The sequence below is a fragment of the Ooceraea biroi genome, chromosome 3 (genome assembly GCF_003672135.1).
Source record: "Ooceraea biroi isolate clonal line C1 chromosome 3, Obir_v5.4, whole genome shotgun sequence".
In the NCBI taxonomy this organism is placed as follows: Eukaryota; Metazoa; Arthropoda; class Insecta; order Hymenoptera; family Formicidae; genus Ooceraea; species Ooceraea biroi.
In genome coordinates, this window is record NC_039508.1 from 10,120,239 (window position 1) to 10,131,290 (window position 11,052).

At 42.6% G+C, this 11,052-nt stretch overlaps 2 protein-coding genes across 4 annotated transcripts in view; both read left to right on the plus strand.

The window, feature by feature from the left end:
• Nucleotides 1-7,274, plus strand: part of LOC105276868 (rho GTPase-activating protein 7) — a 163,422-nt gene extending 156,148 nt beyond the window's left edge. Inside the window, exons 11-16 of one of the 2 annotated variants that reach the window (XM_011334844.3) lie at nt 1,283-2,996; nt 3,087-3,424; nt 3,538-3,689; nt 3,886-4,170; nt 4,258-4,437; nt 4,598-7,274. In XM_011334844.3, the coding sequence (XP_011333146.2) occupies nt 1,283-2,996; nt 3,087-3,424; nt 3,538-3,689; nt 3,886-4,170; nt 4,258-4,437; nt 4,598-4,712 (2,784 nt within the window). In that variant the 3' untranslated portion in view covers nt 4,713-7,274. The remainder of the gene's footprint in view (nt 1-1,282; nt 2,997-3,086; nt 3,425-3,537; nt 3,690-3,885; nt 4,171-4,257; nt 4,438-4,597) is intronic. The other variant, XM_011334846.3, reaches the window with a different exon arrangement.
• An 89-nt stretch (nt 7,275-7,363) lies between these two features.
• Nucleotides 7,364-10,438, plus strand: LOC105276866 (cilia- and flagella-associated protein 298). Of its 2 annotated transcripts, XM_011334840.1 has the most exons (6): nt 7,364-7,607; nt 7,730-7,890; nt 8,257-8,406; nt 8,549-8,634; nt 8,758-8,928; nt 9,071-10,438. In XM_011334840.1, exons 2-6 carry the CDS (start codon nt 7,752-7,754, stop codon nt 9,368-9,370), a joined length of 846 nt encoding a protein of 281 aa, XP_011333142.1. In that variant the 5' UTR covers nt 7,364-7,607; nt 7,730-7,751; the 3' UTR covers nt 9,371-10,438. The 2 variants fall into 2 exon arrangements, with proteins under 2 accessions (XP_011333142.1, XP_011333141.1); XM_011334839.1 differs by having other exon boundaries at nt 7,364-7,890.
• The last annotated feature ends 614 nt before the right edge of the window (nt 10,439-11,052 follow it).

The following is an 11,052-nucleotide window of genomic DNA, read 5'->3' on the forward strand; positions in this document are numbered from 1 at the left end:
ATTCCGCGTGTGCAATGCCGCGTATTTTTATCCGTGGCCCATTTATCGCTGCGAGAAACGCTGCTTCATTATTATCGGTCCCGCGCGTAATCGCGCGAGGAGGAAGAAGAAGAGGCATGCCACGCAGAGAGACGAAACTGCTCGTTTTGTCGTCACCGACGAAGGCCATAAACCCATTTCGAACGTTAGCACTTCAGCGCGACCGCACCACGCGTGTGCGATCGTTCTAGTAAATTATATTTACGATGCCTTGAGGATGCCGCGTTTCCTATAAAACGGAATTTACCGCGGCGGTAAAAACATGTGATTGTCCTGTGAGCGCTAGATTCCTGCTCGCCCCCGGAGCTTCTCGAAGTAAATCAGACGCATACCGTTTAGTCGCATTAAATCATGAGACGAACTGCTATGGTATGAGTGGTATGGTACACGCCACTAATGGGTCAGTCATAAATTTTAGGAGACACAATGAGATTGCGTTAGGTGATATGATCAAAGCGTGACGCAAATTTCCGAAACACAGAGAAGTTATAAACTCTACATAAGAATTTTTGCCACGAAAGAGATGTTCCTCGTTATAACGTTTACGTAATGCACAAACTGACCATTGCACTACATCATGTCTTTCGGAAATCGCTTAATTCGCGTTGTACCAACCGATGACCTCGCGGTTATCGAACGGCAATTTCTTTTTCTCGTTGCCACTGAAGGCAACAGGAAATGCTTGGCTTGCGACCTCAAGACCCCATCGCCGATTACAAGCGGTAAAAGTGGCCAGCTCACGGAACACTTTCTACAATTAATTATAGCGCACGGGCGCGATCCGCTGTCCTCCAATGACGCCGATCTTTAATTCGTCGCTACAAATTGATTATGAAGCGTCCGAGCGCCATCGACCGTTAAACATTTACGGGGGATCGTTAATTTCACGTAACGTTTCTCTCATGTATGGACATGGCGACGAGCAACGTGAGTCACAAATCCTTTCGAGTCACTTTGTTAGCCCGCTGTAATCCCGCGGAAGGAACGCTGCGGCTTTTACGGGATTACACGCGCCGACTGGCCAGTTTATTATCGTTACTCGTCGCTTCGTCATTTTGTGCTTGCTCGAATCGCACCTTGCACGCGACGGGATTATCCTTCGTGCAAAATAAATGGGCTCGAGGCTCTGCTCGCAGCTTGGCGGAGCCGCGCGTGCGAGTGGAATTTCAATCGAGTGCTCGAATCCAGATAATCCAGATGATTTGCTTGATCCTAAATCAGGTGTCAACGTTTCTGATTACAGGGTAGTGGCGGTGGTGGCGGTGGCGGCGACGAGTCCGACGAAGACACGCAATGCGCCTTGAGCGAAAACTGGACCTTTGAGAAGAAAACTAGACGCTGGTCTCGCATAGTCGACGTCACGCAAGCGAACGTCGAGAGGCTGCAAGCGATCGCCGGGCAGAATGCCGCCTCTGAAGAGGACTCCGTCGAGGACCGTCTGGAGGCCGATGAAGCGGAGGACATGCTGGAGAACATGCGATACGGAAGCTTACCTCCGGGAACTACGCCCGACGAGATTGGTCCGCGATTCCGCAGATCCGGCTCGGAGAGGTTGCGAGACGGCGCGAAGGCCTTCCTGAGACGCGTCGAGTCCCTTAAGTCGCGACGACGGAAGCGTCAGAACCGCGACGGGGTCGTCATCAGTGGGCCGCAGGTGCTCGACGTCATGTCTATGGAGCAGAAGATGAAGGAGTTGAACTGCGTGGACGTATCACCTACGGGACCGGCGCCTATGTCCTTAAACGAACTCTTGACGGCTTCGCCTCTTCAAGTCCCAAGCTCGCCGCTCACCGTACCAGCTACTCCTTATCATCTACCACCGTCGCCGCTGACGAATACGCCTAGCCCGTTTGGCGACGACTCGTCTAGCTACTGTTCGGATGGCTCTCAGGGCGGTGGTCCGACCCCGAAGCCGACCCGCACGAAGATGAACCGCGCCCGGCGATTCCTTCATCGCGGCAGGGAGGATCAAGGTGCGTTGAGCGACTCCGAGTGCCAACCAACCAACTGGCGACACCGATACTTCCGAGATGCCAACAGCAACCACGCCAAAGTACTGGAGTACGTGAACGCGCATTCTCACAGTCTTAAAGAGTCGCCAGCGAAGAACACGGCGATCAACACCCGTGGTGGCAGCCTGAACCTTGGTAAGGAATCGCAGAGGTATCGCGACAAGCTCGCCCAGAGCAAGGATGATAAAGCGGCGTCTCTGAAGCGGGAAGAAAAGATACACAAGAGCTTCCGGCATCGCGACGATTCCTACAGAGACGGCAAGTCTCTGTCCAAGGAGGTGACGGTCTATCGGGAGAAATCCAGGTCTAGGAGCTCGGAATTGGCCGGCAGTCAGGAGAGTGGCTCTACCGTGGCCAGCAGAGACTCCGATCAGGAAGAGGAGTCACCCAGACACAAAGGCACCGTCGTCAGGTGGCACAGCTTTCAAAGAGGATCACTTTACCCCGAACCTTTGGACCCCCTGTGTCCCAGAGCGATGGCCTCGATGTCCTGCGGGCAGCTTCTGGTCCTGAGGAAGTTGGCGTTGTTGAAGCTCACGGCATGTATGGAACGATATTGCCCGACTCACCGCACCGGCTGGAACTGGGAACTCCCAAAGTTTATCAGGAAAATTAAGACACCGGATTACAAGGACAAGACGGTGTTTGGAGTACCGCTTTTATTATCCCTGCAGAGGACCGGTCAAGCTTTACCCAAATGTATCCAAATCGCCCTGAGATGGCTGAGAGCCAACGCTCTGGATCAGGTGGGCATCTTCAGAAAGAGCGGCGTCAAGTCGAGGATACAGAAACTCAAGATCATGACGGAGACACAGGGGGACAACATCAATTTCGATGGGCAGCAGGCATATGACATTGCCGATCTTGTCAAACAGTATTTCAGAGAGCTGCCGGAGGCTCTGCTGACCAACAAGCTCTCGGAAACGTTCATCGCCATCTATCAACGTAAGTTCGATTTCCAATAGCTCGTTTTCCCGTTCATAGGTCGCGGAGAGAATGACGCGGATCTTGCAATGAATTCGATTCTTCTCACAGATGTACCGGTGGACATGCGACCCGATGCCGTGCAGTGTGTCCTGTTGCTGCTCCCAGACGAGCATCGCGAGGCGCTGGAGACTTTGCTCGACTTCCTGAATCACGTCGCGAACAACTCGCCCTACAACCAAATGACAGCCTCGAATCTGGCTGTATGTCTAGCGCCGAGCTTGTTCCATTTCAACCACAGCAACACGAGCGTGACCAACAGGTCGAGCAGCGTGTCGCCACGTAGGCGAAAGACCGTGGGCATTCCCGATCAACGGGAACTGTCGGAAAACAAAGCCGCTCACGACTGTCTTCTGTATCTGATCAAGATGCATCGTGAATTATTCATGGTGGGTACCGAAGCGTCGATTCGTCGATCGCGCGCAATCTCGGACCCGAAACGCGAACGAGCTGACACGTGGGAACGATTGGGCTCAATTTCGGGGTCTTCTGCTTCTTTCAGGTCTCATCGGATATGTTGACACAGTGCCACTTCAATTATATGGAGGAGAGCATTCCGGTCGCACTGGAGGAACTCGGTTCGGAATTGAAGCAGGATTGGAGGGGATATCTGTACGCTTGCACCACGGCATTGCTAAAGGAAGCGCGAGAAAAGTGAGTACATACCGTGTCATCATACTTAATTATCAATGCAAATAGTAAAATCGACAGTACATATAACAGAGAAAAATAAATATAAAAGAGAATGATAAAAAATTAATTAGACAATACACCGAATCTGAGGAAAATTAGAAAAGTAAAACAATGTAACAGAATGCACGCTAAATATAGACTGCGATCTCCGTTCTAGCAGAAGTCGCGGCTGGGTCACGGTGAACAATCCTGCTGACAGCAGCGTAGAAATGGCGTACAAAAAGGTGGGCGACGGACATCCGCTTCGTCTCTGGCGAGTTTCGACGGAAGTTGAGGCTCCGCCGAATGAACTGTTACATCGTGTGCTGCGAGAGAGGCATATTTGGGATCCGCAACTTCTAAAGTACAGGCTGGTGACCAAGTTGGACGCCAACGTGGAAGTCTTTCAATACGCCACCGGGAACATGAGCCCGTTGCCTGCCAGAGATTATTGCGTATTAAGGTGAGTTTAAAAATTATATTAATTATTATATCATGATTGTCGAAGATGTTGGATCAAATTCTTAATTAGCGTAATGAATTTTTGTAGATCTTGGCGGAGTGATCTTCCCAAAGGTGCCTGTGTCATCGTCGAAACATCCGTGGAACATCCGGATGCTCCTGTCATGCTCGGCGGAACTCGCGGCATCGTCTTGGCCTCTCGTTATCTTATCGAGCCATGTGGCAGCGGCAAATCCCGCATTATGCATTTATCCCGTGTCGATACAAAGTAAGTAACGTCTCGTTTTTTCCATCTTCAATTATAATCTTGACTTTTGCTCTAGAAATATTTTACGATTTTGAATAGAATCGAGCAAAATCGTAAAAATATGCTAGAAGAATGGATATTAATTAGGCGGAGATCTAAATAGAATAATTAATTTTTTCAGAGGTCGCACACCTGAATGGTACAACAAGAGCTATGGTCACATCGCCGCTCTTCACCTGAGTAAAATCCGCAACTCTTTCAAACACACCACCGACGGGCCCGAGAGCAAAGTTTGAGAGCAGGACACCGTGCAACACCAGTTGCACGGTTCTTCCTCCTCGTCTCTCCAGGATTCTGGCGAGCAGCAGAGCGATCATAAAGCCCTAAAGGACCTGCTACAAGTTCAACCTACCATCGACGAGGAATAATCTCGATTGGTCGCGCGATCAGTACCAAAACCCACCGATGTTGTAGTTAGCTCCGTTCGGCAACCGGTTCTGGATCCGAGATAAGCATCCCGATCTTATCGTAGTGGTAGAATTCTCCGTGTGACGTTTACTGTCCAAAGATCTTGCCGTCCGTGTTTCTCATGAAAGTCGCGAGGGATAGAATGTAAAATATGAGAATGGACGATCATTCACTCAGCGAATTTAATAACGAAAGCGGCGCGCATATCTGTAAATCGGCAATTTCGGGATTTAAAACCTAACTCGTTATTTTTGCAATTTGTATTCTAATGTTGTTGTTTGAGAATTTGTAAATTTTATTTTTCTATCGCGATCAAAAGCGGCTCTTGAAATCCTTACGGTTCGTTGATCCAATCGCATTTTAATGTTAAAAAATTGAAAACGGCCGAATAAATGCTGTATTCCGTGTAACGACGGCAACTTTATGGGTTTATTCTATACTATAATAAATTTCTATTTTTAATAAAAAATAAAGGAGAAGAATGCCCAAGATTATAACAGAGATAAGAGATTATGATATTAAAACGAATTATTTTATAAGAATTTCGTTTTTATTGCATAAAAATTTCTTGAAATTAATACGAGAAACCGTTGCTTCGATTTTTGTTAAAATAACAAATTATGACGCGACAATTAAATTTTACTTGTTTATTTTCTCGTTATCTTCGTGATAAAATTTTCTTTTAATTTTATTTTAAATTGCGGAATGTACCCATCGGCTGTAGCGGTTGCAACTAACTGTAATACCATATCTAAATTGACATTTTCGCTGACAATGCGCGCTCTTTTGTAATGAGAATATTGACCGTTAAATGTTCCTGTCAGGCGCCTAAAGTGGGACAAAGCCTAGATAGGGTACTGTCTGAACATGCATTCAAGATTCATGCATTTCGTATATTTTTTTTGGACCAAATGCCAATTTTTCTATCGTATCGCATTAAGATAGCTGACATTCATTAGTTGGGGAATATATCTCTCATCTCATAAGTGTTGCCGCACGTAGACGGGTGACTATGTAAATGTCGCTCATATACACGTGTGTCTATTTATAAGCGTGCTTTTACGAGTACGTGTTTGTTACATGTAAAAGAAAAAATGACGTTGTTTCACTATCGGAGTTGGGCAAGGCACTGCTTCGCTATTTAAATTATATAAAAAACAACACACGATGGAGATGCACTGAAATGCAAATTTATACACTTAAAAATAATTTTTCAAGAATATGACATTAAACAATTTTATATCAATTTCTTCAATTTATAATCAGTGAAATGTTCGAAGTATTTTTTAAAATATTTGTAAGAGATATTTTAATACAAAGTTATTTTATACGCGCATGCGTGTACATGTGCCACTTGTATAAATGAAACAGTACCTTGTACAGCTTCGTTTATTGTCATAGATTTATCGCCGATGCCGCGATTGCCGCGGCCGCTCGAGCAATGCGAAAGGATTTTGAGTAAAGCATAAGTTTCCAAATCTCGATGTTCCATCATGCGAGTGGCGGATAAGACTACTCGAAGCAATTGTGATTGTTACTCGTGTCGATGTTAAAAATTAAGGTAAAACAGATAAAAAAGTACCTATTTTTGCTGTTTGTTCGGAATCATCGCGAGTTGACCAATTGCACTCGCGAATTTAGGACGCTTAAACGTTCAGCATGTTCGTGTACAACAATTATTATAGGGACCACCTTGCGGACGTAACAAATGAGTGGAGGGAGTTTTATCCTCGTTATATACGTTCTGAGGTTTCACCTACGCGAGTTGTAAAGGCGACACACCTAAGGGAAAACAGTAGACCGCTATGTATCGAGTTCTTGCCTATCAACATAATCAATTTATTTAATGCAATAAATTAAATTGATCAAAATCCTTTTTCTTTCCCCATTCAGAATAATAAATCGCGAACTTGATTGCCTCTTGGTCCGCTTATTTAAAAATCCATCTTACATTCCGTCATTTGTTACGTCCATCGACCACCCTTGTTCGGACCCCAAACAAGAAATGACCTGCGCATGATGCATCTCATCGAATCGAATTCTAAGTGTATTTTAACGTAATACTAGTCACTTACATTATAGCCGAGAGTTATGAATTACGACATAAGAGTACCATAGATTTTTATTCTGCAGCGTTGCGCCGAGAATATTTAAAATATTATCAATTACTATTATATATATATATCGACGTTAAGGAATCATACGCAAATATATCATATTTTTGTGTCCAAAACGCCAGTAGAAGCGCGACGGCCGAATAGAGGTGTCGTCGTCACTTCTTCATACTTGTAACGACATATGAACGTCTTTATTCTTGTAATCCGTGTTCCATTAGAATGTAAATATGTATATTATATAATAATGAACAACACAGAGAGTTATATACTCATAAAATTACGTGTTCATGTTCTTATCGTTCCCGTCGCTCCTATATTTATCATCACTCATTTCATGTTCGACTATTCTCATTTTATCTGTCGCACGAACTTTTCATTTTCCTCTCTTTCTCACGTTGATGGCCAGCTGCACTCTAGCATTGTTTAATCGATAATGCGTGTTGCCATGGACAATACATCTCAACATTCAGACTATTTTGATCGGCTGAATGCATACGGTGTACGGACGTTTAGCTTCTCGTGACAATTCGCTGATACACTTGTCGGGGTTTATTTTGATCTGACACGAAATCAAATTGGTGCATCGTAACATCTGTGCCAGGAATTGTAAGTTAATGGAAATATTCTAAAATCTCGTCATTTAATTTAATTTAATTAATTTTTCATTTCATTCGTTAAATTCATTTCATAGTTATACATTTTGTAATGCAGAGATTTTAATTTCACAGTTGAAAATCTCAATTCGGAAAGATGGTGAGAATGCACGTGAAGAAAGGCGACGAGAGTCAGTTCTTGTACGATACTCACGTAGAGGCAAACGTGAATGACGTTATACGTGACATCGTGATAATTTACAATGGTCGTCTAAAGATCTCGAGGATCTGTTACGGTAAACATTCTTTCTTCTGCAAGAGTAGCGACATTATGCGAGATGTTATAACACAATTTCAATCGCTTTTTACGAGCTTTCGTGGCACGATACGAACAGATCCAACTCTCGAGGTCGGGATATTAACGCGAGAAATCCATTAGGATTATCTCTTTGGGGTACACCCGCGGCGTGCAATAGCAACGTGTAATAAGAAGTCGAGCCTCGAGTTTATGAACCCATCCATTTTGCGTACCGTGTGGTATTAGTCGCACGTTGCGCGGGATGATAATTACACGGATTTATGTAGTCAGCCAAGTCTCCCACATAGTCGGTCTCTCTCGCTCTCGTTCGTTCTCTCACGCGTTTCTTCCCCGCAAAAAATAGAGATGGAAGAGCTGGCTAAGCACGGCGTGATGCTACCCCCTGACATAATGGGTCTCACGGACGAGCAGGTCCAGGAGCTCAAACTCAAGGACAAATGGGCTGATAAATGTGTGCCCACGAGCGGCTGGACTTTCAACAAAGACCAGATTGGTGCGTAATGCTTGTTCGTTGACAAATGTTTAACATGGACTGAGACCGTTTTGAGATTTCGATATTTTCTAACGAGATTTACTTTCCAAGAGGAAACTTATTTCGCATGATGAATTAGGATTTCAAATTTGGATAATTGTAGGTCGTAGAAACGGCAGACAGCCCAACGAGAAGATGCAGGAGCTGTTGAACAAGACTATCGAAGATGCACGTACCATGACATCGAAAGTAAATGCGATTTAATTTGTTAAATTTAATTTTTTGCCGACTGTTTGCATGTTGTCGCGTAAGCAAGTATGCAATCGCTATTTCTTATATTAAATTCCTTAATATTATATATCGCAATGACAGAAATTGGTGCAACAAGAAAAACTGGTCACGCAGAAGACGGTTCAAGAAGCTTTGGATTTGTTAAGAGGCGCCGTCATGATCGTGTATCCCATGGGACTTCCGCCACACGACGTGATACGTCAAGAGTTTGAGAATACCGAGGATCTTACCGGCACTCAAGCATCTCTCGAGGTATCACACTCGTACAACGATGCTACCCTACGCAATATTTAAAGAATGTTGTAAAGAAGTTTAAGAGACATTTTAATCTTTTTTTAGTATTTTAATATTATAAAAATCATTGATAATCTAAGAAATATTCATTTCGTCGCAGGTAATCGATGAACAACTGGCGCAGCTGTGGTTCTCTGGAAAGGAATTATTACCAGGGAGGAAGATAAAGGATTTCCTGGGTAATAACGAGAAAACCAAGGTGATCGTGAAGTTGCAAAAGAGGGGATCTGGAAGACCAGCAAGGGAACCATTGATGACGGAAGATGAGCAGAAGCAATTCATGCTGCACGCGTATCGCCGCCAGGAACAGCTGAAGGTAAGTTTCTTTGCATATTCGGCAATGATAAAAGCCTCTGCATCGCAGGTGCTGTCAGGTAGGTATCATTCTTTAAGCTGTTAAAATAACATAAAATATCTACCAGAAAAATGATAAAACTGTATACTAACATTTCTCTTCGGTAAACCATAATGATAATGTTAATGTTATCAACAAATGGTCTTGTGGCCGATCCAGACGTGTTCTCTTTTACCATTTACTGCTCTCTCAAAAATCAATAACATGGGAAAATGATAAACAAGAGGAAAAAAGTAATTAAATTTTCAATTGCGTAATTGTTTATTTAGAAAGGAAACCGACTAATATAGAATATGCAATATATATTTTAAAAAACCACAAGAAGTCATTTTGATCATCCAAAGTTATTCTAGAGTACGAACGTACCCCTAAGTCACCATCATTGATCCAAATGCTTAGAAAAAGATAGTGCATGGCTATCGATTACACGCGTGTCCTTTGTACGTCCTGTTCAAAGTGGGGTAACGTATTTCAGAAACGACTTGCGGACTTGTTTAAACTGACACATCTTTTCAGTCATTTTTCACTTGTACATTTGTGTATATTTTCTTTATTTGCAAATCTTCTCTTTTCAATAATTCATCATTATGTATATATTCATCATATAGTATTATATTATAATACTAAAATCTCTCTCTTCCGTTACATGTGTATAATCATAATGTTACATCAAAGTATTAATATTAATTTAAATTAAACATTATTAAAACGCAGTATATATATATAACCATCGATGAAAAGAACGTTCCATTTTTCGTTATTGATCAGAAAAAGATTGAACAAATAACTCTTCGTGCGTCTCCTGCGTATAGAGAACATAGAAAAATCAATAATCAATTGAAGAGCAATGTCCCATGATAATCTATTTCCGTTATCTTGAAATACGGTTCGTGAGATAGGCCTCTCTTTCCAATAGCAACAGGTATATGCCAGTCTATTGCCTGGTTAAATGATCATAGGTAAATAGTATTTCACCGAAGGCAGGAAAAAAGAGTTATCTGACCAAACTGCTTGTCAAAGATCCGTTTTGCTTCCTTTTATATCGTTTCTTTAAAAAAGGAGCAAACCTGATCAAACTCAATCGGGTATAAAAGATAGGTATTATGATACAAATTAATAAAATACAAACAAAATACAGACAAAGGAATAACTCGTGTAAAATGTATAAAATCTTTTTCTCTATATTATGTTGCACAAATGTCGATAATTTACCAAAGACCTATATTTTCAAAAAGTAACGATAAAAGTAAATATGTTACTAAATTATAGTAATTTACATTAAAGTAAAAGTAATAAAATTCAGATAACATAAAGTGAAGTGAATTAATAATAAAAATTATGCGGAACAACTGCGACGTACGTATGCTAAACATGTTATCATTCAAGTACAATTTCCCATCAAACTCTGTCAAACTCGAAACATAGTTTGCAAGTTATTGTTTATTTATATTATGGGAATGTTCCAACTGTTATTGCATTTAGTTAGTGGAGTGCTGCTATACCTAAAGCATTTCAGTAATTCATTATCCTATCGATTATTGACCGCGGCAATCAATAAACAGAAATGAGCGGAAATTAACATTGCCCGATTAGTTCCTGAAATTAATTGCTTGTCGGCAAGTCGTACGTGTGCGCTTTCTTAAAGAAGCATGGATGAATAATGGAAAAAAGATATTTTCATTAAGATCCTCATTAAGAAAGTCGTCTTCGTCGACTTCGCACGTGTC

Excerpts from the sequence above, each read along its gene's own strand:
- LOC105276866 (XM_011334839.1), top strand. The coding sequence starts at position 7,752 with ATGGTGAGAATGCACGTGAAGAAAGGCGACGAGAGTCAGTTCTTGTAC. Across the intron at positions 8,635-8,757 it reads CACGTACCATGACATCGAAA|AAATTGGTGCAACAAGAAAA; the intron begins GTAAATGCGATT and ends TCGCAATGACAG. Across the intron at positions 8,929-9,070 it reads GCACTCAAGCATCTCTCGAG|GTAATCGATGAACAACTGGC; the intron begins GTATCACACTCG and ends ATTTCGTCGCAG.